At 42.4% G+C, this 27,685-nt stretch overlaps 1 protein-coding gene and 1 pseudogene across 1 annotated transcript; one reads left to right on the forward strand and one right to left on the reverse strand.

Annotated features, from left to right (window-relative positions):
* Positions 1-4,510: 4,510 nt before the first annotated feature.
* On the reverse strand, positions 4,511-14,499 carry LOC146634730 (uncharacterized; annotated as a pseudogene).
* Positions 14,500-23,013: 8,514 nt separating this feature from the next.
* Positions 23,014-25,261, forward strand: LOC146634731 (E3 ubiquitin-protein ligase TRIM21-like). Its single transcript, XM_085342480.1, has one exon. It carries the CDS (start codon positions 23,014-23,016, stop codon positions 24,670-24,672), a length of 1,659 nt encoding a protein of 552 aa, XP_085198606.1. The 3' UTR covers positions 24,673-25,261.
* Positions 25,262-27,685: the final 2,424 nt, after the last annotated feature.

Here is a 27,685-nt window from a genome sequence, read left to right on the forward strand (position 1 = left end):
CTGTTGTTTAATTCGACATCCGCTGGTTTCCTCTTTCTGGCGCAGAGAGAAAAGCCGATCAGCTGATCATTGATCAGTTTCATGATTGAATTAGCAACTTTCTAGCTGAAGTAGTACGGCACAAATCCCGTTCCTTTTCACCTTAACTTTAAAGTTTGACCTCCTCGGCTGTAATTGGTCCAGCCCAGAGTCGATCATGACCAACTGGCCAATCCACCACCACTCATTTATACCGTTAAAAAAAGAAAAGGAAGAAAACCCCATCGGCCAATAAAAACGAAAAATCACGAGCAGCCCACTGGGCAAATGCCCGGTATGCCCGATGGCCAGTCCAGCCCTGAAATACAGTCATGACAATAAACGAATATGAGTTCAAAGACTTAACAACATTACTTCAGTTGCATTACACCAACATAAAAAAACAGCTTTTACCAGTTGCGTCAGATATCTAAAGCAAAGCCGTTCCTTCCTTTAAAGGACCTTGAAAAGCTTATCCACGCATTTATTACATCCAGTGTGCTGCCCCTTTAAGGCAGGCATGATCATTTGGGTGTGTGTTTTTTGTACCAGCAGACTTGCCGTAGTACCTCACCAGTGAAAAACAGTCCTATAGCCAAACTGTTGTCTGTTCCACTTTTTGTTCACTTTTTCTTGCTGAGCCTGAGAGAGCACATGCCTGTAAGTAGTTGCTATCTGTTTTGTAAGCTTTCCCGCGATAGTTTTGTGTAGCAGTTTAGAGGTTTGTGTGGAAAACTTTCTTTTGTGAGGTAAAACGGCCGCGATGCTAACACGTTAGCCCGTCTATGGGATTTCCCATGTAATGTTAGCATTAAGCTAATCGCTAAATGCGTGGGCCTAATAACCAGTGAAAGGGTTTGGATAAGTTTGTGTTTATGTGTTATATACATTGTAGTGCATGGCTTAATGTTTGATGTTGTAAAGAAAATGCAATTACAGCAGAAATGTAATATTTTATTTTTGTTTCTGTACCAGTTTTACAGTGCTTCAACAGTAAACATCTAAAACGTATCCGCTGACTCCTGGATGTTTATTGTGGACCTGTTAGCTATCTGCCAAGCTAGAAACCAGCTTCACACCCTAGTGAGGGCAGAATATCCAGATTGGACGACTGTAACTCCCTCTACTCGGGCCTCCAAAACTCTTCTCTTTGCCGGCTCCAGTTAATTCAAAATGCAGCTGCGCGTCTTTTAACCAAGAGCACCTGGCTGCAGCCACTGTGGAGCTCCACAGTAACCGGAAACACGTGACCTCCACAGTAACCGGAAACACGTGACCTCCACAGTAACCGGAAACACGTGACCTCCACAGTAACCGGAAACACGTGACCTCCACAGTAACCGGAAACACGTGACCTCCACAGTAACCGGAAACACGTGACCTCCACAGTAACCGGAAACACGTAACTTCAGTTAAATCGACTTTGACAGCGAAAACTAAATTGCGTTTTTGTTACTATTGATGCTGCTGAGAAATAAAAATGGTTTTAAGTGGGGGGTTTTTAACACTCTGGGTTTGTTCAAAAAAATTCACCATCCCCTAAATTGTTCGTGGCCAAAAGTGTACAGTGGTCCCTCGCTATAACGCGGCGCACCTTCCGCGACACTTGCTGTTTCGCTGATTTATTTATTTGTTTTACAGTACATCGTGTTGTGCGTTCTGATTGCTGTAGACCATTGTCAATCAATCTAGTCCAGTGTGTCCTGTACAGGAGCGGTCCCTAATAGGCCCACGGACCGGTCCCGGTCCGTGAGTCCTTTGGTACCATTCTGCGATAGTTGATCCTCCGATGTGAAATGTATGGTTGTAGTTGTGTGTCTTATTTTGAAAGAACTATTTACGCGTTACCATAGCGACCAGAGAGCATTAAGAAGCAGAGAGGAGGATGTCACTGTCATTGTTGTTGGCACACAGCTCAAGTCACGTTTATTATTATATTTACAAAATACCACAGTTTCTTTTTTTAATTCTTTTGTTGTATTTATCCGCGACACCTTAAAGGTCGTTCCCTGAAAATATTGTCTGACATTAAAGTGGTCTGTGGTGCAAAAAGGTTCGGGACTCCTGCTGTACAGTACAGAATGCGTTTAGCTTGTCGAATTTACATATATCTTCGCTAGCAGTGTAACTCTGAAGTGCTGTACTGTATGTTTGTAAGTTTTCTCCCAAACAAACACAACAATGCCGACGAAACGTTTTGCACCCTCAAATGCACCTTTAGGTTTCATTCCATGATACTGGACTTATGTTTCTACGAAGGTTTGAACTCTAAGAGTGTTTAAACAAAAGAGAAAAGTGTGAAAATGTTCATGTCTGTCTGAGAAAAGTGTATAAAGCAAGTAGTGAGGGGTTTTACAGTCTTAACATCTGTAATAATTGTAAAAAATAAAGTTGGCTACTTCATGGATTTCACCTACCGCGGGTTATTTTTAGAACGTAACACCAGCGATAAACGAGGGGCTGCTGTATTATTAATAGTAGAGTCTGGGACATCTAATTGATTAACATCAACATTGATTATTATGCACTATTATTTTTGTTCAAGGAGAGCAAAAAATATAAAACTCTCTCTCAGCTTGTTTGTTGCCAAAAATGGCCACTTTTTGTGTATGTTCACAAAATGCTATAAAATGTAGATTTCTTAAAACATTTTTCTACTTTTACCGACGTGACTCTTTAAAATAGCACCAGTCCTTTTCATCAAAATCAAAATTGTATCTAAATTTTTTACTCTTTATAGCCAGTTAGGTTATATATTACCATTAACTTTTCAGATAAAACGGTGATAAAGTCCTAATGTTTTCATGAAACTTCCTTTTTTTCCCCATCTGAGCATCGGGGAAAAGGCTGTCTTGCAATTGTTGAGGTCACTAGTGTGTGCCCCATTTCTTCCAGGATCACTCTCTTTATAGGTTTTAGTGGACTCCTAGTACTGCGACATGGTTTCATGGTACAAAGGGATTGTATTCCAAGATCTGGGAGACTGTAGAAATGAGCAGTGATGGCCTTCCTACCATCTTTCCAGAAAAGTGATCTGGAAGCTGTTAGGCTGACTTACAGCAGCAGCACTTTCTACACCTGCAGAAACTCCAGGACACATTTACTAACGGTGTTTGTTGCTGTATGTGCAGCTTTGAATTTTTTAATAATATATATTTTGTTAATATTTCGGCTATGGTGTCTTGTTATGAAATGTACAAGAGTAAAAGTGTTTTTAGCAGGTGCTTCAAAGCTAAGTTTGACTGGGAAACTCAAAGCTCAACAGTCTGTATCAACAGAGATTCACTGCAGCCTGTGTAATATTTATTCTACTCTATCTTGCAAATACATATTTGTGTGGCAATGTCATGCACAACACACAACTATTAGATCCTTAAGATCAAACCCGTGTCATTCTTTTGGTCCACTGCAGTGCAGTAGTCAAAAAAAAGAATAAGTGAAGTGTCCACAGATGGCCAGGATAGAGCCCAGAGTGTTAATGTTTAAAATGTATAAAAATATTATTGATTACAATTCTTTACTGTTAATATCAACAATAAGCTTTTTATTTTGAAAATACAAGTTTAAAAAAATGCTGTTACATTTACATTTAATGCTGTTACACTGTAATCCTTTATTATAAGTATGGACACAGAATCAAGTGAACAACATTTTGAAATAAGTTTAATTGGAATTTTGTACTATGCAAAAAACAAAACAAAAAACAACGACATATTAAACAAACAAACACAGCCAGTGCCTTCATTTGTCCATTACATGTCAAACATAGCACTGACCCTTAGCCCCTGCTCATCAGCACATGCTTTCAAAAAGAGCTCCATGTCCTCTGCAAACTGAAAAACAAAGAGGAACAAGTCCCTTGCTCCAGTGTCTTCTTCCTCTGACATGTCTCTTAAGACCCTCTGCTGGTCCCCTGGATTTAAGGACAGATATTTGGGCATTGTTACGTGTCCACGGAAAAGTGCCTTATTTTGGACAGCCCACTGCACAGCAGGACGCAGATCTTCAACAACTGCTGGCTCCTGTGTCAGGCAAACGGGGATGAAAACATAGTTATTTCTCTGTTGCACAACAGTTTTTTAACAGTTATTCAAATGTCACTAACCATGTAATTACTGTTTAAAGTGAATACTGACATGACTGACTTCCTGGAACTTTTTCAGTCTGACAATGGGCACGTGTTGTCCTTCAAGCACAGCTTTGGCTTCCTCTCTCCAGTGTGCAAATAGCTTGCCAGAGCTTAACAGAAATTGTTGATATTGTTAAGGTGTGTAAACTTTGACACAACATAAAACAGAAGTCAAAATATAAATACCTCCTGAGATCAAAGTTCTCCATCAACAGCAAGCACCACCATTTACACAAGTAGGGCATGTCTGACTGTAAAATATTAATATGAAACATATTTAACAACTTTCAAAAGATTCAAGACTCCATTGCTGTGAAAGTAAATAGAATACTTACTATAGTATAGTCAAATCAAGCATCCAGTGCCACGTACAGAGCAGACTATTTGGAAGAAAAAATAAAAATGTCCTTTTTTTAGAAGCTTAAATTAGCTTCTGTATGAATCTCAAGAAGAGAAGAGAAAAATTACCATCAGCATGAAGATCCCACAGTCAACTCCATAGTCTTGGCTTGGAAAACCCTGTATTACATTGAAAATAAAGGCTCGTTAATAAAATCCCTTAAAAGAAGACTAGTGTAATTCATATCATTCACCATACACTTAAACTAGCACATACCTTCAAGTCAAAGCTCTTTTTTTCTGACCACTGCCCGGGAATGATCTTCACTGCAAGATTCCTTTTTTTAAAGACAGTTACATTCACAAGTTAACAGATGTCATCATGATGGGTGTGAAATGTTTATTGCTAATAGCACCAACTGTAACTACAGGCCTTAGGAACACGACCTCAACAAAACAGCATAACAAAATGAAAAAGTACAGTCACATGCTCACAGTTGGTCAAAATAAAGCATTTACGTTAAGGTTGGCATATTTTATAAACTCATTTTTAATGGTGTTTTATGTTAAACTAGAACATTGGAAGACCCTATTTATGTCTGAAAGTCATCTAAAGACAGCATCACTGACTTGATCATAATGTGAAGATGAGAAATAGAATAAAATGTTGAAGCATCATGCTGATATATCCATCCATCCATCCATTCGCTTCCGCTTCTCCTTTTCAGGGTCGCGGGGGACGCTGGAGCCTATCCCAGCTGTCATAGGGCGACAGACTGGACAGGTCGCCAGTCTGTCGCAGGGCCAACACACAGGGACAGACAACCATTCACACTCACATTCACTCGCACATTCACACCTAGTGGCAATTTGGATTATCCAATTAACCTATCCCCACAAGCTGCATGTCTTTGGACGGTGGGAGGAAGCCGGAGTACCCGGAGAGAACCCACGCAGACACGGGGAGAACATGCAAACTCCACACAGAAACTTGCTGATATAGTTTATAAAAAAAGCATGTGAGTGTACTGTATGTGTGAACACTCAAGATCAGCAGAACATGATCTGGGATGCACTTAACCTGGAACACTGAACAGGTTCCTGAAAACTCCGGAACAAACCAAAAATGCTTATAAAGATGTGACCTCAAAAGTGAAACATATTGTTGGCCACCAAATCCTGCCTTGGTGTTTATTGGGTCAAGAAAGAGGATTTCTCTTTGAGGTGGCTTCAGTACCTAAAAGACAGTTAGCCATGACTTCAAACCTGAAAACAATGTCATTGCAAGCGATCACAATCAAAGACTTTTGAAACTGCGTCATAAAAGCTTGAATACATCTCAGACACATAGCAAAATTCTAACAGTTTGTGCGTGTCAAAAAACAAGACTTACACACAACTGGAAATGACCAGGTGTCCAGAGAGGGAGAACTATGATGTGCATCCTCTGAGCATCAGTCTGAAACAGAATTGTTTTTTAAGTATCCTGTATATGAACTCTCACCAAAGTTATAAAAAAAAATCATTTGGATTACTTGCTTGTTTCTTTAAAGGACGGTACACTTACAGGAAAGGACTGCAATGGATCACAGCCATAGGGTGCAAGCCAAGTCCGGGTGACATACAGATTTTCTATGTAAATGCTTATCCCCTAGAATGTAAACAAAAACATTTAAAACAACAACTCTCTAAATTAAAGCTTGACAATCATCATATACAACATACAGTACCTTTGACTGGACAATTTTAGTGATAAGCTCAAAACAGCCATTTCCAATCTGAAACAGAAAAAATCATGAAAAAAAATGAATGTACACTTTATTATTTCATATTCATAGAAAAAATAATACTTACAGTCGATTCCATTTCTTTGTTTAAACCCAGTGTCCAAAAATCTGCCCGCATGAGGCATCCAGAAGACGTTTCAACAATCAGCTCATCTTTGGGTCTGCTGATGTCCAGAACATAGTTGAGCTAAAAAAACAGAGAGGTGTCATAGACTGTGGATGACCAAATCAGATAAGCACTAAAAGTTGCACTTTGCAACATCTGAAAACTTTAACATACAAGCTGTTGTTGGCCAGGGTGCGGTACAAAACACCATGATGAACGGCTGGCCAAAATGTTCTCAGGCTTTGTCAGAGTTCGCACGGTGGTCCACACAGGTCAGGAAAAGTTGCATCTGTTGAGACCTTCTATTGGCTTTCTTGTTGTCAACTCTTTCCTGAGGTCCTATAGGGATTTTAACAGGTTTCAGACAAAACACTACATAGAATGCACATTAAATGCATACAAATGCAAGAAAAATAAGCACTATCTATAGAAGGAAATTCATTTGAAACAGCATGTAACAAATTCGTTTATGAGCCATCAACTACAACAAGATAATGAATGCAAGATTATTATTTCACCTATATATGACAATCACTATTCAAAATAAGAAATTTTACCAGTGTCACCAGACATTGAAGGTGCTGGGTTCAACACCGTTTCAGTGATTTCTCTGGGTTTATTGCACACCTGTGGGGCTAGGTACACAAAGAAAAGAATATACACACACAGATAGGAACAAACCTAACATGTAAACAATGGTAGCGTTCTGGTCATGAGACAATGCATGTACTTACCTACGACAGCTTGACCCAGTGCCGACAATGAGATATTGATCTGTGTGTTTCTCTGCCATGGAGCACGATGAAAAAACATTAAAATAAGAAGGAATGTTGTTGTAACGCAAAAAAAGTGGCAACATGATCATTGTACGAAAACTAGACGATTCCTAGAATTATGAAATCACTAACGGCAAATTTATTTAAGAAAGACTCTGTCCCAACCTTTGCGATCAACTTGCAAGACTTCCACGGTATCCATGCGTGTTTACGGCTACTGTGGAGGTCACGTGTTTCCGGTTAGTGTGGAGGTCACGTGTATCCGGTTACTGTGGAGCTCCACAGTGGCTGCAGCCAGACCCTTCTCCTTTTAACAGGTACGAGAATCCATGAACACATAACTCCAATTTTAGCCAAACTACATTGGCTCCCTGTTAAATATCGTATAGATTTTAATATTCTTTTGTTCACTTTTAATATTCTGAATAATTTAGCGCCCAGCTATCTCTCTGAACTACTCCACTTATACAATCCCAACAGAGCACTTAGATCGTCCAATCACAGGCTCCTAGCACAACCTAGGTCTCGAATGAAGTCGAGAGGTGACCGGGCCTTTGCATCCGTGGCACCCAGACTCTGGAATAACCTCCCTGTTTATATTCGTACAGCCGAGTCTATCCAGTCTTTTAAATCACGTCTTAAAACGTATTTTTTTACTTTGGCTTTTGATTCTGTCTAGTTGGCTGTTTTAGCTTGTTGTGTTGTTACCTATTGTTTGTTGTCCTCTTTTATTGTTTTTTTTAACTGTCTCATGCTTTTACTGACTGTGAAGCACTATGGTCAACACTGTTGTTTTAATATGTGCTATATAAATAAATTTTGATTTGATTTGAACATCTCTGATACATTAGCACTGAATGACCTGGTGGTTTATGTCCATCTAAGATTACCACAAAGTAAAAGATCTGTCAGCAAAATTATGCAATATTTTAGCCACACTATTGCCCCGATCAGATCAATGAGTTGGGATTTTCTATTCTAAGCATGAGCTACTGTTACAGCAACAGACATTAATACTACTGGTGTCCCACACAACAACTCAATGTCCACTATGTGAAGGAGCCAAACACAGGCCTGCTCTTCTCGTTAACTGAGATAAACTGCTGGCATATTGGTTTTCCATCTATACTGTCCAGTCTCTCCTGGTGGACACACAGCAGCATTGTTTAATCTCATTCGAGTCATTGTTGACCTTAGCCATGTTTTTAGTCTTCTGAGAGCACTGAAGCTTCTTTCAGCCTCAACTGAGGATACTGGGATGACTAAAAGCAGCCTGATAATTGTCATGATAATAAATACTAGTTAATCTACAGCACCACATCATCAGTCAGTCACCTGTGAGCTCGCCTCTTCACCTCCGAGCTACAACATGGCAGAGCTGCCTCTGTCACCTGATCAATAACAGTGAGACACTCCACATACATGCAGTCACACATGTGCTTCAAATACAACAATGAACCAACAAGTCATCATCCAATTCCACCTGTGACCTTGTGTCACCATTGCTCTCTGAGCTTTGTGTTGGTTCTGTCACCTGACAAATAGGACATACATGACAATAAGAATAAAATGTGGAGCTGCTTCAGTGTTTCTGTCACTTTGTGCAGATCTTGACTGATCAGTAATGTTTGTAGGCTGAGTGCGTTTTTACAACAATTTGTGCAAACTGCACTACAAGGTGGAATATTTGCAAAATCGTGACTACCTCATGATATTTTGTCTCAAAAATGAACCCTATGAATATATCAGTGCCATTAGGATGAAATTATTGTGTCACCAACATTTTAATGTTAGACATATAATTCTAACAGCCTCTGTAAACTAATATCCGGGCTGCTCGAGGCTCCGTTTCCTCTGACAGTTTCAATCAAAATTAGAAATGCTGCTCTGAGACTGAGAGAACTAACAGTGCTGCCTGTTGTGCAGTTAGCTTCCCAAACACGTTATTCATGGTTACATACAGTTTTAGACTGATGTGGGCCAAAGCCTAGCATAGCCTGTAACGTTACTATGACGGACACATTTTATGAGTGAGCTTGAGTTTGTGACTTACAGGTTTCTTTCAAAAATACTTTCTTATATCCAGGTTCTTCCTCTTTGCTGCCATCCTCCTCTCCTCCTCACAGCGCAGGCTTGCCGCTGCTAAAACTAAACAGAGCTCCCTGAAAGGCTCAGCCAATCACATTGGCCATATTTGTCACATGACGTAGCACTCCAGTAAAGAATGTAATTTAACTCTTTCTGCACCGCTGGGAGATCGTTTTTTTTCCTTTCTATCGGGTTGTTTTTCTTTACTCGAACAAATCAAATTATTGGTGGGGACACGTCCCTTCCGTCCGTGCCAAATCTGCGCCCTTGGCTGTGTGAGTGAAAATGTCTCAGAGCAAAATAAAAATGAGTTTGTCAGGAAACCTGTTCAGTCATCAGGTGTTTGTGTCACAGTGTCTGATGTAACAGCTGCCAAATACAAGACGTCGTTTTCTCTTTGTCCAGCTCAGGGTTAAGTGGGGGAGGCTGTCATAGGGGAAAAGGTGGGGCACCCCCATTACTGCCACCCACAGACTACGTCCACATACACAAAAAGAATCATTCCCAGCTGTGTTTCATATCTGCACTTGTGGAGATTCAAAGGTTCAAATACAGAACTGCAGACTGGTGGCTGCTGTCAAATACAGCTGACACCAACATGATGAGTTCACCTCGTGCCCACTAGAGGCCAGCAAAGTGAACCACAGAGGGACCCAAACACTCGAGCGTCCCACTGAGAGAAGCAGAACTCAGTTTGCTGTGTTTCACAGGTGTTCCTGAACGCATCACTGTGACCCTGAAGAAAAGCTGAAACTCTTTTCCTGAGAGGATTTCTGCAGCTGACGAGCATCAGATAATGAACGAACACAGATCCAAACATGAGTTTGATGTCTTTGAGTCTGTCCTGTCTGTGGATCATGGGACTGAAAGAATGTGATGATCTCAGAAATGAAACAAAATCTCAAGACGACTGAGAAAAAACATCAAATGTTTAAACTGAGAAAATATTAAAAAAGGCTGATTTGAACCTGCTGGCAGCAAAAGGCAAACATGACAACAAACTCCATGTTTTATATGAATAAAAATAAAGAGCTGCAGAAACATCATCTGGCATCGCGTCAGGAACATGACGGGTATGAAAACAGAGGCTCACCAGGCTGCAAACAAACACTGAAAATCTTTAGAGCAATTCCAGATCAGTTCCTCAAACTAAATCACTTCAAATTCATCAGCACATCAGAACATCTGGCATATCTAAGCAGGCATGGGGGGTGGGAGGGGCTTGAGCGCTTCTTTATGGGTCCCACCAGTGGCCTTTTCTTGAGGGTTTTTTCTTTTCATGTGTGTGTGGAGTCCTGTCTGTGCCCCTCAACAATAATATTTAACTATTAATCACAATTTGTTAAATAAAATGAGCTGGCTCGCAGCAGTCACATGACTACCATTAACCAATGATCGCTCTTAACGGCAGAGCGCACTGGTTACGAGGTGGGAACGAGCTCACAAAGAGCCACATGGGTGGTGCAGAGCTGTAGGAGAAACTGGGAGACAGACTGATGCAAAGGAAACCAGTAAGCAGGTGAACAGCGCACACTGTAGCCTGTAACACACAGCAGTGTCAGCTTATTATGGACACGTTCAGCTGTTTTGTGGCAACTGATGAATTGAAACAGACGAGCGTGCTGTGTGTGTAACAGCACGACAAACATCACCTGTGTGATGCTCGTCAGCTGCCAGCTCACTGGGTACAGCAGGCAGGGGTCTGTAGGTTTGAGCCCCTTCAAACGTCTCTGCACGGCCCTGCCTCTGAGGAGCAACTGCACAACAGCTCCATCACATCCCAGTGTGCTCTGATAAGCTCCTTTTTTTAACCTTTTATTGTTTTATGTAAAGCACTTTGGTATGCCCAGGGCTTTTAAACGTGCTCTATAAATAAAGATTGTTGTTGTTGTTGTTGTTGTCTGTGCACCGTTTTAGGGAACATCTTTAGTTTCACAGTAAGCTGCAGGGCTCTGTTTCTATAATGTTTTTCTATCATCACTTTATTATGGATCAGGTGTAAAGGTGTCATGTGTGGATACTTAAGTAACAGATCAATACAATAGCAAAGTGTTCTCAGATGGGCAGCACGTGGAGAGAAGATGGAAGGAGGAAGAGAGTCAGACAGTGATTCACAGGCAGAGTTGATTTCTCACAGTTTTGTTGCCTTGTGTTTCCAAGCACTGTCATTTTATTATTATCTCATAACACGTGTTTAATCAGCTCCCATCTCTCCTGTGGACTCTGTAATGTCTCAGACCGACAGCAACATTGTACCCATCAGGTGAAACACAGGCCACGTTTGCTCTGCATCGTCCCCACATGATCACAGTGATGTAACATGATGTGCTTCCATATGAGGTTCTTGATGAATGTGTTGTTGTTCTCCAGCCTGGTTTTTTAACTTTGAGCCCCCTCAAACGTCTCTGCACGGCCCTGCCTCTGAGGAGCAATCTAAGTGTGTGAGGGCAAAGGACAAAAGAAGACTGAAACATCTTTTCTACCATTGAAAAAACAAAGTCAGAATTTCAACTTCCTGATTCTTCTTCTTCCAATTATCTGCTCGTGTGCTCTAAGTAGAGAAGCCCAGACCTCCGTCTTCCCAACACCACCAGTCCACCCGAGAGATGTAATCCAGCACGTCCTCCCCCAGGAAACAGAGACAACAACACCGAAAGAATAAATGAACTCTAATCAATATATTACCTGTAAATTCAGTCAAAATGCTTCCAGAATAACCCAAAATCATGACTTGTGAAAAAAGTTGAAGCCTTTTTGTCCCACGTTGTTTGAACAGTTCGGTCCACGAGACATGAAAGGAGGCTGATATTAATAATATATATGAATAAAGTTAAAGCTGTTGAAACATGCAGTAAACACTCGTGTGAGTTAGGAGATTTATAAATAAACTTTATCACCAACACACGGTGATGGACGACAGTCAGGGATGATCATTACAGTAAATGAATGTTTACACTGGCAGGTGTAGTTTTTCTTCTGTCAGCTGACGGTGTTTCACAGTTTGAGAGCAACAATGAGCACAAAGACAGAATTCAGGCTTGTCCTTGATACTCTAATCCATTCAGTAATCGCATTACAGTCACAGTCATGTTCTTACTGCGTGTAACTAAAGTTCATCAGTGATGCTTTTATCTTCCTGCCTCTGCACTCAGCTGCTTTCAGTTTGGGTGGAGGAAATCGCCGTAGCAGCAACATTACACACGGAAAATCACAACTCTGACTTTAATGAAACGTTTCCTCTTTAACATTATTCAGTAGGAACCACTGAGAGGATTTTCCTCCTCGCTGACTGAAAATGTACCAACTCTGACTCAAGCATCACCACAGAAACGTGTGGTGGGGAGATGAGGATCTGCTGACTCTGCTGGAGTTTGCTCTGTGATAAAGACATGAACAGTCTGTGCAAAGTAACCTCAGGCTGTCAGAGCTTCAACACAACGAGGCCGAGCACAAGAAATAAGACAGCGAGAGAGAGAGGGCCTCTCCTGAGTCCTCACATATACACACTATACTATGCTAGCATCACCATGGCAACTGCACAACAGCTCCATCACATCCCAGTGCGCTCTGATAAGCTCCTCCTTCTCCACCCTTCAAGGCCTGTGTACGCTGCTGGGTGGACCTATGATGCAGAGCTGCCCAATCACAGCAGCACACAGCAGACATGTAGCATCAACAGCTCATCACATCAACATCTGTCAGCTGTCTGTGTTTATGGTAAAGCTGATCCTGACTCTGTTCATGCCCATGATACTGGTCCTGCCTGAGAGCTGCTCATCATCACCAGCACAGACTGAAAGTCCATCACTTCCCTTTATCAGCAACGACTCGCGGTCTAAACTCCTTTTAAGGAAAAAGATGAAGCAGGAAAGGAAACAGTTTCAGGAGCATCATGTAGAGACGTGCAGGATAGAAACACAAGCTGAGAGTCGCAGCACTGTGCAGGACCAAAAGCTGACGCTGCAGGACAAACGGACAAACATTTAAATCCACACACAGAGAAAAATGTTAAACACACTGAGCAGGTGTCAGGACTCCATCAGCTCAGGATGAAGGTGATGGAGTCAGGAGTCTGTGCTGACCACTGTGTTATAGCTGTTTACTCCACACACACTGATGATGACCATCAGCAAGGATACACAGCCGGACCTTTTCCTGGAAGCAGGAAGCCCCTCCCCCACCGAGTTAGTCCGTTTCACCTCCTTTGTTCTACACAGAAGCTTCCTGATGGGCAGCTGGACCTGATGAGTCACATTAACATGTGCAGAGATGAAATCAAACTCAGTCACAGAAACAAGTTTCTGTTTGGTGAAAATGAGGCCAAACTGACTCATTTAGTGCAGACAAAGTAAAACTACAATAACATGGTTACACACATGTGCATTTGTTCACCAGTCACAGCACATTGATGTTGGATCAGCACGCACACCACCAGCAAACCAAAGGAAAGCTGCTGCAGTCAGAGCAACAACCCTGGTCCACAGAGAGCTTCAACACAGCATCAGAGGACCACAGAGAAGGAGACCAGAGCCTTACATACATCAGAGATCAGTGAAGACAACACGCAACAACAGACTTCCTCACAACATGTTGCTCACGCTGAGCCTTCAGTGAACTCAAACACTTTTAAGCATGGTGGTTTAGCACGGGAAGAAGATGAAAGTGTCCATCAGCACCTTCAGCTAATTGATCAGGAAGCATTCTAGCAGCATCGGGGATTCGTCTCTCTGGACAGCTTTGAATCATTTTGTCCATGAGAGAGAATAATGCATGTGAGGATCCCCTCAACATCTCACCTTCTTGCTCCCTTCTTGCATAAAAAGCTTCCTTCCTAGCAATAAAAGACACGGGGCGACTTCCTGTTTGATCCAAACAGCTTTTTGAGACAGTAACCCGCCTTTGTTGCATCTAGGCTGGATTGTTGTAACGCACTTTATTGTGGGGTTACTGATGCATCCATTATGAGTCTGCAGCTTGTGCTGCAGCACGTCTTTAACTGCAACAAGTCTGAGCACATTAGCCCATTTTAATTTCACTCCACTCCCTACCTGTACATGTGAGGCTCGTTTAAAGTCTTTTATTTGTCTTTAATCTCTTAATGGGACTGCACGTGCTGTGAAACAATTCATTCACAAGCTTTAGTGCTACTTCAGGAAGTGCTTCCTGCTGCTCTCCATCAGTCTGGATGACGAGTCTTCAGCCTGAACTCACCTGTGAGCCACAAGAGCCCAAACATGGTTTGTATTTCACCTTCATGCAGTTGTGTTTATAGTGTACATGTTAGTTATTAATGCAGTCTGCACTCCTCTCTCACACAATGTCAGCCTGACTTTGTCTTTAACCAGCTTCATTTCTACTTTACTGTAAATATAAAAGTTCCTGCACTACATCACAGTATGAGACCCTTACCTGTGACTCTGTAACTGAATGTGTTTATTGTAGTCTGAACGAATGTATCGTTCTTTATCACGCTGCTGTTGGATCTGTAGAGTTAACCTGCAGCTTCTGTTAAAGACCTGGATGAGCTCTATTGGTTAAAAGGGCTTTGAGGGCTTTGACAACAACCTCACCACTGAGCTGATGGAGCCTCTCGATGACTCGAAAGGTTAAAAACGTTAAACTCTACAGAGTCTCTGATCTGTTCACTCATCCATCAGTAATCTCCAATTCATTTTTGAGGTGAATGAATGAATGAAAGTGTGGAAACATGAATCCGACTGCCTGATAAACTCAAACTAGTCTCAATACAACAACATGCACTAAATGAAGAAACTAGGGACGTGTAACAGAAACACAGAGCACACTCGTGCTGTGTGAGAGATCACACAGCATGAGTGTGAAGCATGAAATGAACAACAGGAGACAATAAACACACAGCAGGAGAGAATCAGGACAACACAAAGTGCACGAGACCAGAGACTCACAATAACACAGAGACTAACCTCACACAGGTGCCCAAACAGAGACACCTGACTGACTTCATAACAGGGACACCAAAGGACAAAACTCACAGAGGACCAGGAGGACAAAAGAACCAGACGTCACCTACAAGAAGCCCAGAGACACAACACTGAGACGTCATGGTAACAGGAACCAGGAACATTTCACCAAAAACATGAAGAAGTTACAGAAACTCAAACACTGGACCTACGACCCCGACAGAGCCGAGCTGAAGGAGGAACACCATCAGGACGCTACACCCCCAACCGCACTGAAATAACCTGTAATGACAACATCCACAGACCAACCAGGAGAGAGCACACAGAGCAGGACTGATCTCATTGGCTGGACGCTCGCTTCTATTTAAATCTAATGACAGCAGCTGCGTCACACCTGAACACGACACTTCTGCTCTCGTGATCTACAACTGTGACTTTAACGTCAGCGACACCAACATCTGACATTATTGTAACGACATGTTTCATTATGTCATCGTTTACAAGCTGCAGAGCAAACACGCTGAGGAGTCAGAGGTCAAAGGTCAGTGGTTTGATTCTCCTGTGAGCAGAGAGAGGATCTGAAAGTGCAGCAGGAAGTGTTGATCAGGAAGCTTTGGACAGTTTCAGACAGTAAAGGAGACTCTTTAATACGTCCTGATTCACACACAGTTACACAATGATGCCATCAATAACATGACCTGCTGCCATGTGTGGTTGCTGTGGGACACCAGGACCCCCTGACATCCCTGTAACAGACCCTCTGTGTGACGTCTCATCTAACCCATCAGCAAAGACACCAACAGTTCATCCACCCTCCTCTGGTCTCTGTGAGGAGCAGTGAGGGGCTCGTAGCGTCTCTGTGCTTTGACAAGATTTAAAGTCACCAACAGATTTTTGTGTCACTTTGAAACTGCACCACAATCTGAACGTGACAAGAACAATTCAATAGTAAAGCAAAGGGTTTAAGTTCTGTACGAGAGTTTAGATTTAGACGTTTGTCTCACTGGTGGATGCAGGCGATGCGTGCAGAGTGTCAGGCAGCAAAGTTACCTGTCAGACTGTCCAGTAGGTGGTGCAGAGGGTGGAGGGGATTCTTCATGATGATAACAGCTTGTTTAATCATCACAGCCTCAGCAACTCATCAGAGTAACACAGCAGCATACTCACACAGAGAGCACACACCCGATGAGATCAAAGGGAAGCTGGAGGCGTCTCTCAGTCAGTGCAGACAGCATGAAGGCTGCAGCTGCCTCCCTGCTCCTGCTCCTGAGTCCCACCTTCATCCTTTCACTCTCACAGCTCAGGAGGTCGAGCGGGCACCTGTTAAGACCCTGGAGGTTGGTAGTTTGACTCCTGGCGGCTCCAGGCTGCATGCTAAATATCCTCGGGCGGGACGCGAACACAAAGTTAGATGCATTGGACTGTGGACGTGTGTGCGTTAGACAGAAAGCACTTTGATAGAAAAAGCACAGAAAGAAGTGTTTGTGTGAGGCGAGTTTCATACAGCCAGTAAATATTGAGTAAAGTGAGAGTTCAGGTGGTGTAGAAGAGCACTACATGAGAACCAATCACAGCACAGACTCCAACAGGACAGGAGGCTTTCAGCCAGTTTGGACTGAGCAGCTCTCATTTCTACAAACCTGCCCAAATGTATGATGTGTTCAATGCTGTGATCATGATGTGCTGTTAGAGCCATTAGAGCAGGCTGTAGGTGTCGCAGGTGCAGTGGTTGGTATCATATCTCATTGATGTCATCAGTAGGAGGTAAGTGTACAGTTTCACTGACATGCAGCTGACACCATTTTTCTTTTGCCTGTCCTGACCTGTAACCATCAGAATAATCAGAACAATCTGAAAGCCAAGAAAAACGCCCCCACAGTTATTTCCCAAAGAGATCATTATGGCTTTGCTATGCTAAATGTAATAGATTTGTTTTACTTTTGAGTTATTACACTCAGAACAGACAGGACTGGGCCGAGACAGAAGAAAGACAAAGTAAAGATAAGGAGAGAAACATAGAGGAGAAGAGGGACAGAGAGAAAAGACACTAAGATCTGATTGATCCCATCCTGCAGAAAAACAGGCAAAAAGAAGCAAAAAGAAACAAAAAGAAGCAAAAAGAAGCAAAAAGAAACAAAACGAAACCAAAAGAAGCAAAAAGAAACAAAAAGAAGCAAAAAGAAACAAAACGAAACCAAAAGAAACAAAAAGAAACAAAAAGAAGCAAAAAGAAACAAAAACAAGCAAAAAGAGACAAAAAGAGACAAAAAGAAGCAAAAAGAAACAAAAAGAAACAAAAAGAAGCAAAAAGAAACCAGCACACCAAGGAAACAACAACTTTATTTATAGAGCACATTTAAAAACCAGCGGTACACCAAAGTGCTTAACATAAGACACAGGGAAGTAACACGAGTCTTATGAGGCCTCAGCAAAGTATCAAATATACTCACAGGTCAATGGCACTAATACACAGGGGTAATATAAAACATAATGAAAGCACAAGGCATTAAAAATATGTATAAGGGAAAATAGAGTAAGTCTAAGGTGCGAGCATGAACGAGCAGGAAAGGCGAGATTAAACAAACAGGTTTTTAACCGTGATTTAAAAGAATCACGATCAGAAGGTTATTCCACAACTCTGGTGCAGCCAGGGCAAACGCCCGGTCACCTCTAGACTTCAGCCGAGATCCAGGCTGCACCAAGAGTAACTGAGTAGATGATCAGGCAGGAACGTACGATTTAAGCAGTTCCTTAGGGTAGCTCGGTGCCGTGTTGTTGGTAAACCACAGCAAACCACAGCAGCAGCATCATGTGCACCAGTAACAGTAACTAATAAACACTGAATCCTACTGAGCAGCACACTGGACTGATAATGCACGATGTGTTTAGTGTCAGCAGCCCAGGACGACACAGTGTGTGTCTGTGTACACCTGTGTGTGTGAGCTTGTGTTCAAAAGGTTTCCATCAAGCCACATGATACACATCAGCTAAAGTGCAGGAATGTGTTGATGACTGAAACAATGCTGTGTTGAACGTCAGAGTTTTCATTTCACACCATATTGTTATACAAGTGTTCTTCTTAACACACAAGTGTTGGTCACAGAGCTCGATGTGCTGGAACTTTTTACATGTGCATGTTTCCCCAACACAATATGATTAGAAAACACTCCAACCATCTATTCTGGGAGATTTCATACAATCAATGAGTTAAACTGCAGGAATGTCTTAAAGACATAAAGACCTGGATGGCCGCTAACTTTCTGCTTCTTAACTCAGATCAAACTGAGGTTATTGTACTCGGCCCTGAAAAGTTTAGAAATATGGTATCTAAGCAGATTCTTACTCTGGATGGCATTACCTTGGCCTCCAGTAACGCTGTGAGGAACCTTGGAGTCATTTTTGACCAGGACATGTCCTTCAACGCACATATTAAACAAATATGTAAGACTGCTTTCTTCCATTTGTGCAAATATCCTCTTAGTTGTTATTAATCTCGGCTCTGCCACCGTTTCTGGAACTGGGGACCATCACACTCCTCTGAGCTCTGTCTATACACTGCAAAAACTCAAAATCTTACCAAGTATATTTGTCTTATTTCTAGTCAAAATTATCTCATTACACTTAAAATAAGACACAATCAGCTACAGGGCAACATTTCAGTAAGCTAAAGGAACTTGTTTCAAGACAGTGAATCTTGAAACTAGAGAAAAACTAGAGATTTTTCACTTGTTCCACTGGCAGATTTTTTCACTTAATACAAGATATTTTAGCTTAAAATAAGTGAAAAAATCTGCGGGTCTTTCTGAGGGTCAGAGGTCAGACAATGACATCACATCCTGTATAAAGACATGAACTCACCTGAAGTAAAAATAAGCTGACTGAACCATCTTCACCATGTCTCCTACAGATCCTCCTCCTCATCTCCACACCTGCACCTCCTCTAATCCTGTGAACTCTCCTGCTCTTGTTTGGCCTGTAACAGACTCCTCCGCTCCTCCCTCCTCCTCCACCCTCGTGCTGGTTGTAGCAGGTCTGGTTTCGGTGGTTCTTCTTGTTCTGCTGGTTTGGGGAGTTCTCTGGAGGAAACAGAATGAAATCTTTCAGAGTTTAAAGCATGATGTCAAAGCTAGAAGGTCTCCTGACTGCAGACTGGGAGCTGACGCCACAGTAGAGCGGGTAGAACAGGAACCAGTGTGAAACAAACTCTCTCTGGATCAGCTGAAGGCTTTTCAGCGAGTTTTTAGGACGTCCTGATAATAATGAATTATGGTCGTCCAGCCTGGAAGTAATAAATGCAGGAACTAGATCTTCTTTTATGAGTTCTTATATTATCTGATCAGGCCGTTTGCTCCTGTTAAAGATAAATGTGCATCGAACGTTGTGGGTATTCATGAGTCTAACAGTTTAAACCTGTGTGTGACGTTGTGTCCTTGAACGGCCCTGACAGACGGCTGTAGTCCATAATATTAATGTTTCCTGCTGACTGAAATAAGCAGCTGAGCTCTGTGAGGGCAGAGCTGCTGCTAACAGGTGAGTCTGTTACCTGGACTGGACTGAGTGAGCTGCTGTGTCACAGCTTTATCAGTGACACACTCAGCATGTGTGTGTGTGATATGTCATAGTGCTTGAAACACACATGAAAATATATTAAAGGTTGAATCTTTTTTCTTTTGGTTTGTGGAACAAAAATCAGCAACGACGAAACGCGAGCGTAAAACTTGGTGTAGAAGTGCAACAAAGGTAAGCCGGCTCATTTGATGCTGTGACGCTTGAAAAGGATTTGCGCACCTACATCATTATTTACGGTTTAAATTGTGCTGCCTTCAGGTGCACCTGGTAAATTCAGGAATCTCTACTCCAAACCACAGCAGGTTGTTTTAGAGGCTTTTCTGGGTTAATGTTGGTTTGTTGGCAGAAACATGTCTGTGATCGCTGTGTTGTTCTTTTTGATGCAGGATTTCATGTAACTCGGTGCTAAAATCATAACAATGAAGTTGAACAGTTCTAGTGCTCATGTGTTAGCTAGCATGCGTCAGCTAGCATGCAGCCTGTTTCAGTTGCTCCTGCTTTTACTCTTTACTCTAATTTTTTCTTACTTCTTTCTTTGTCCTTTACTGAGTGTGTTCATCTGTTTAAAAGCTTTCTTTTCAAACATGTGGATCGAGAGAGTTTTTGTTCTGCTGTTGCTTTCACTGAGGAATGGGACCGCAGCACAGCAGCTACACACCAGAGATCAGCTGAGCCGCCTGATGCTGCTGTTGCAGATTAACTGGTGTCTCAGATTAACTGGAGACGGTCAAACAGATGTGTGACAGACTTTAAGGAGCTGCTGCCAACAAACCAGCAAATAAACACTGAATATTTCATGTGTGACATTTGTGAGGTGGCCTTAAACACAGTCCGTCAGTCTTTTTGCTCTTGAACAGTGAAATATTAAAAACTGTCTGGAGTTTATTTGGTGATGTTCTCGTGCACGAGGCGAAAACAGCAAACAAACGTCACAGTAAATCTTTCCAGCTGATGTTAGGCATCCTCCACCTGCTGAATCCACTTCAGCCTCTTCCTGCTCATGTTCCTGTTTAGAGGCACAGTCGGCCTGTAAATGGAGAAAACTGAACACAGGAATATTTGGATTTGCTTCTTTTTCTCTGCTCATGTTCAACTTGTCTGATTCAAGCTGGGAATATTTATTAGAAACAAAGTGAATAATATTATTTTATTATCACGTTGATGCAGCACATGGTTCAGTTAGCTTTGTATAAACACGTGTTAGAAATGTTCTTCAATCAGCTCTTTTTACTCTCATTTCACAGCCAGTACTTTTTACTTTTACTTGAGTAAAGAAGTTGAATTAGTACTTGGAGTATTTTTAACAGTAGTACTTCTACTTCAGTACACACTGTGTGTACTTTTACCACCTGTGTCTGAGACCTCCTTCAGGGTCCACCTGAAGCTCTCAGTCTGCTGTGGAAAAAGTAAATCCAGGTAGTTTCTCCTGATCACCTGAGGCCGTCATTACTGTGTGAACCCACACACCACTCCTCACTCCTCCCACCCGCTGCACACAGTCACTGAGTACAGACCGGCTGATTCCTGTAAAGGGAGAGGCAGGAAGAGGCGGAGCAACAGCTGAAAAACAAGAAGCTCAACGTCATTTTGCAGAAGTGAAAGTGTGAGAGAGCAGCAGCAGAGCTGCAGTCGAGTCCTGTTTGTCTCTAAAAGAAGATTCACTGGAGTCCATCAGGTTCCTCTCAGCAACAGTGGTGAGTGCAGCTGATCACACTTCCTGCTTCTACACAAATCTTCACTCTGTTCACTTCATCAGGACTCATCACAGTCACACTGGATCCATAGAAATCTGCTCATGTAACCACAGATCCACTGTAGGAGCATCGAGCTGCTGCTTCAGTCTCACTGTGGCTCTGCTCAGGACTGTGGACTCAGGCTGTGCTCTGGACTTCAGACTGACTCCACACTTCCTGGTTATTCATCACTTCCTGTTCCTCTTAGATTGATTCTGGATCTGATTGATCATAAGGATTACAGACGTGAAAACACCTATTTATTCTTTATTGATATAAAGCCTTTGATACTGTAAACCAGCAGATTTTGGTCAGTACTTCAAAAAGTCATTCACACATTTTACAAAGATTATCTGACTTAGTGTATCCTGTAAGAGTCACAGATGATCCTCAATCATTCAGAAAACAGTCGATGCTGCACTTTATAACTTTGTGTGGAAACATGAATCTCATTATTTAGACAGATGTGTTTGAATCATCCTGATAATCAGGCTTTAAACATGTCAGCGTTCCACACATCAGCTGTGATATTCAAGCTGACCTGGATCAAACATGTCATCAGACACAAACATAGATGATGCTGTTTAATCCCAAAGCTTATTTAAACAAACTGGAGGACAGAATTCCTCCTTAAATGGGATTTTGATCAAATCCACTGATCTCATTTTCACACACAGGCTTTATCATGGTGGCTTCTTCTCTACTAACATCAATCTTTGATTTGGACAAACAAATATGTGAAACACAAAAATAAATCAATGTTTTCTGAGGATCCAGAATAACATGAATGATGTATCCCAGCGAGTGACTGGAAAGTTCATCTTCTTCCACATCCTGAGTTTGTGAGGATGTTCCAGTATCTGTGAGAGAAAACAGGACAGTTTTTACTGACGCACAAATGGACCAAATATACAGACACCTCTGAATAAACATGTTCTCATCAATGCCATTAAAATACTGGATCAACAGTTAATAACACATTTCTGAGGTTTGTGATTCATCGTCCTCCTCACTGTCAGCTCTACTGGAACAGTCACTGTTTAATATTAATGGCTCGTTGATCTGGACGTACAATAAGAAGTATTCAGTCACCAACAAGGTCGAAGTTTACTTCACAGTGATTGATGGAAAATATCCAACAAACTGATTTATTCAAGTATACAAATGATCTGGATGAATCTTGGACCTTCTGTAAAACAGAGAAACAATTTCACATCTTTGTAACGACTGTATTTATCTTCATCCCCAAACGTTGATCCTGTCCATCTGGACGCTGCACTGTACAGCAGACACTACGATGTTAGGTTTGTGTTTGGATGAACCAGTTTGTGTCTGAGTGTGTTGCTGGGTCTCCACCAGTTACTCTGAGAACTGAAGAAGCTTCTCTGATGAAACGTCTTCAAAGAAGTCCAGACGCTTTTCTCTCCAAGCTCCTCAGACTACTGACGCTTGTTTCTCTCTTTGTAAAATGAAATTTAAAGTGAATTTTGAATCAAATGTTTCTCTTCTTTCTCCCTCAGAGTGCAGACATGTCTGCTGCCAGCAATCTGCGATCTGAAGATCAGTTTCTGTGCTCCATCTGTCTGGATGTGTTCACTGATCCAGTCTCTACACCATGTGGACACAACTTCTGCAAAACCTGCATCAGTCAGCACTGGGACATGAATGTCATCTGTCAGTGTCCCATGTGTAAAGAGACTTTCTACACTCGACCTCAGCTGAGGGTCAACACCTTCATCTCTGAGATGGTTGCTCAGTTCAGACGTGAAGCTCAGCAGAAAGCCAGCAGCAGCAGCTCAGAGCAACAAGCTGCCAAACCAGGAGAAGTTCCCTGTGACGTCTGCACTGGAACCAGACTGAAGGCCCTGAAGTCCTGCCTGGTGTGTCAGACCTCCTACTGTCAGACTCACCTGGAGCCTCATCTGACAGTGAAACGTCTGAATAGACATCAGCTGGTTGATGCTGTGGAGAACCTGGAAGGCAGGATGTGTACGAAGCACGATAAACTCCTGGAGCTGTTCTGTAAGACCGACCAGACATGTGTCTGCATGCTCTGCCCTGTTTTAGACCACAAGAACCACGAGTTTGTTCCTCTGAGAGAAGAATATGAAGGAAAGAAGGCAGAGCTGGAGAAGACAGAGGCTGAGATTCAGCAGATGATCCAGAAGAGACGACTGAAGATTCAGGAGATCACAGAGTCGGTGAAGATGAGTAAAGATGCTGCAGACAGACAGAAAGCAGAAGGTGTTCAGGTCCTCACGGCTCTGATGGAGTCTGTTGAGAGACGCCTGAAGGAGCTCATGAAGGAGATCGAAGACAAACAGCAAGCTACAGAGAAACAGGCTGAAGGTCTCATCAAAGATCTGGAACAGGAAATCTCTGAGCTGATGGAGAGAAGCTCTGAGGTGGAGCAGCTCTCACGCTCTGAAGACCACCTCCACCTCCTCCAAAGCTTCTCCTCCCTGAAAGCTGCTCCACCCAGCAAGGACTGGACAGAAGTCAGAGTTCATCCACCATCATATGAGGGGACTGTGGGGAGAGCTGTGGCTCAGCTGGAGGAGACAGTCTGGAAACCCATGAAGAAGAAGCTGTTAGAGGCTGAGCTGCAGAGGGTCCAGCAGCATGAGGTGGATGTGACTCTGGATCCTGATACAGCTCATCCTAACCTCATCCTGTCTGATGATGGAAAACAAGTTTATCATAGTGATGTGAGGAAGAAACTTCCAGACAACCCAGAGAGATTTTCTCTGTGTCCTTGTGTTTTAGGAGAGCAGAGTTTCTCTTCAGGCAGATTTTACTTTGAGGTTCAGGTTAAAGGAAAAACTAAATGGACTTTAGGAGTGGCCACAGAGTCGATCAACAGGAAGGGACAAATCAGAGCGAGTCCTCAGGATGGTTTCTGGACTGTAGTGCTGAGAAATGGAAATGAGTACAGTGCTTGTGCTGGTCCTCCAGTCCCCCTCTGTCTCCATCCTGGTCCTGAGAAGGTGGGGGTGTTTGTGGATTATGAGGAGGGTCTGGTCTCCTTTTATGATGTAGGTGCTGCAGCTCTGATCTACTCCTTTACTGGCTGCTCCTTCACTCACAGACTCCACCCATTCTTCAGTCCCAGTTTGAATCATGGAGGTAAAAACTCTGCACCTCTGATCATCTGTCCTGTCAATCAAACTGATCAACGACTGATTTAATTGGATGAATGATTGATTTTTCTTGAAGGGAACAAATGAACATATTGAGTGTAAATCCTCTACAGTCTCCATGTTTCTATAGAATCTGATCATCAGGACTCTGATTCACACTTTGATTCTCATGGAGTTTGATTTGAACAGAAGAAAAGTTGAATCAGGAAATGTTCCCACTGATGGAGACTCGAGCTGAAGAGCAAATATCAGAGAACAAATGTCCAAAAGCTTCATTTCCAATAAAGTTTGTTCAATGCTTTGAGTGAATCCAGACTCATGTGTGGCTGTTATACGGAGCATCAGAGTCCAGCTGAGTTATGTTGGATACAAACTGCTTATTTTGGCTCTGTGAGGAGTTTTGTTCACTGAAAACTGATGAGACGGATAATATTCAAAGAACTCTGTAGAGATTCATGCATCCATGTTCTCCACCTGCAGGTGTGGAGGAGAAAGGTGGAGCACAGACTGCTGCATCCTTCCAGTCACATCATTTTGATGATTATATTTGCATGTTGTGATGATTTGGGTTAAAGACAAACAGAGTTGAACGGCTGCAGTCACAGCATGAAGACGATGCTGAAGCTGAGCTGTCAGTGAACATGTTTCACTGTGATTTGATTTGAAGAATAGAAAGTGTGTGTGGCTGCTGACAGCTGCAGTCTCTGCTAGTCTGCATAACACACACACATGTAGCCCTCATTTACTCAATACCATTAAATAAATGGGCTTTGGGTTCTTTTTCTAGTGTACTCTCGTACGATATTTTTAAGCTAACTTCTCTTTTGTTTCTGGGATCAATGAAGCTTATTCCTTAACAGCAGCACTACACGTGAAAATGAACACGAGTGTCTACAGTGCAGTAAATCATGTCATACACCATGTAAAGTAGAGCATTGCAACCCTCCTTTAATTTACCAAACAATGAAAACAAGAAAATAATAAAATGGCAGATTTCAGTATTCAGGCAAACCAAAAACACACACAGCAATTTACCCACTGTACACAGAATCTCCACACACACAGTGTAAACCACCAGTGATAAAACAATTACAGTCCCAAACTAAACCTAAAGCCGGCAGAGATAAACCCTACGTTGCAGGCCTGTGTTGCTCCAGAATAAATCCAAAACGATCTCCCAACCGGAAGTTCTTCACTCAACGAGCAAAAAATAAATAAATAAACTCAGTACCTTGTGAAACGTGCAATTCCCACCAGATTAATCCAGGCAACAAGTTGTCTTCAGCTCCTTCAGAAACACTCCGCTCTGAATGCAGCAGCACAAAGATGAGGAAGGTCCGTGATCTCCACCTGCTCCACAAGCTACCTGTTTTAGCTTCCCACGTTGCCAGAGGTACTCTGAGTGACGCGGGCACTCAGAGTGACTATCTGGGGTGTGTCCGTCGTTATCCAGCTCGGTAACGATCCTCTGCAGCTTGTTATGTTCCACAACTTTAGCTAAACAGCAGCCTACAGTAGTCCTTATTAGCGAACGGCTGGGTTAGCCTCACTTTAACTTTAACGTGCACGGCCGCAAGAAACAAAGCACACAGTCCAGCAGACTCACGCTGAAACTTTACGTGTCATGTCACTAGCTTACCGACACTGACTTATCTGTCCGAAAAGTCAAAATACACTTACTACTAAGCTAACTTCTCTGGATGCTCGTGTAACTCACGCACCACCGCCCTCTCTCCTCGCGCTCTCTTTTTTTCCTTTTCCTCTCCACCCTGTGTTACGTTCACAGACCTTATCCCCGTAGGAAATTACAGTTCTCACAAACAATTCACAAGAAAAGAAAGATAACTTATTTTAAACAATGCAAACATGTTTTTAATCATTTTACATGAACTTTTACCTTTTTAATAAACAAGAAAATTTAAATAAATGAACTCTTTGATATTTATATTCTCAGACTTCACTTATCTTTTACTATTTATGCATCTTTTTAACCCGGGTTACACACACAACATTCCCCCTGAGGCAACGATGCAGCAACAACACAAAGAACAGCTGCAGACACACACACACACACACAATATCATTTTATTCTGTCTTTGTTTTGATTTTTTACAATTTTTGCACATTGCACTTTATGTCGTCCTGTGTTGATTTTCTGTTATATGTAGGGATGGGTACCGGTATCCGGTGCCGTAAACGGTAGTAACCAGACCGAAAAGCAGCGCACATTTCGGTGCTTTATTTTCCTGAGCTGTCACACACTTTGGCTTCTAGCCAATCATTTTACCTTTGCAAGCGTAGTAGGCGGGCCCAGGTACGTACGTTCTTTTAGAGCAGAGCTACAGATTAAAAATGCCCAAGGCGAAGCGGTCAAAAGTCTGGCTGTACTTCACAGCAAAATATGTAAACTCAGCAGCAACAAGTGCTTTAAGCTGATACTGTGACAGTGTCAAAGGAGGTAACACCTCAAATCCGATGAAACACCTGGCGACGCGTAGCGTTTTTTTTAAAAGCCGAGAAATGCACCGTATTTGATAGCTTGCTGCGAGACCTCACACCGAGCACATCTACTGCGGGTGTGGTGCCTGTTATCTGACCCGGAGTTAGCAACATCCCCCAAAAACACGAAGAGGAGAGTCCTGGCCCCTAGCCCTGCCAGTGTAGCAGAAATGATGAGGATGATGATGCAGCAGCAGCCGTTCTTCTCTGCGTGAGTAGCTTAATGTTGTTCGTGTGTAATTTACGTTGAGTAGGCTAACCACGTTATTACATTAATGCAGTAAGGTGAACTAGCAAACATCATCATAGCTACATGCGGCTGTCTTCTTGTTTGATGGCAGATGCTCCCTTCACCCTGGCCAAAAAGGCTAAAATGACCAAAGAAAAAGTGGAAAACAGCTGAACATGAGAGGTTTAGGACAAAGTTTGTGTTTTTTCCATTGATTAAGCACTGCTTCCAGCCAAGAGTGATACCATATATGCCCCATAGCTGCAGAAAAGGCTAACATTGTTATCTTTTTACAAAAAAAACAGCTGAACATGAGAGGTTTAGGACAAAGTT

Source organism: Diplotaxodon limnothrissa, linkage group LG3 (assembly GCF_057381915.1).
Source record: "Diplotaxodon limnothrissa isolate DT_005_m linkage group LG3, D_limnothrissa_male_GT1.1, whole genome shotgun sequence".
Taxonomy (NCBI): domain Eukaryota; kingdom Metazoa; phylum Chordata; class Actinopteri; order Cichliformes; family Cichlidae; genus Diplotaxodon; species Diplotaxodon limnothrissa.

What these genes read in the sequence shown, in the direction of transcription:
- LOC146634731 (XM_085342480.1), top strand. Translation starts at nt 23,014, where the DNA reads ATGTCTGCTGCCAGCAATCTGCGATCTGAAGATCAGTTTCTGTGCTCC.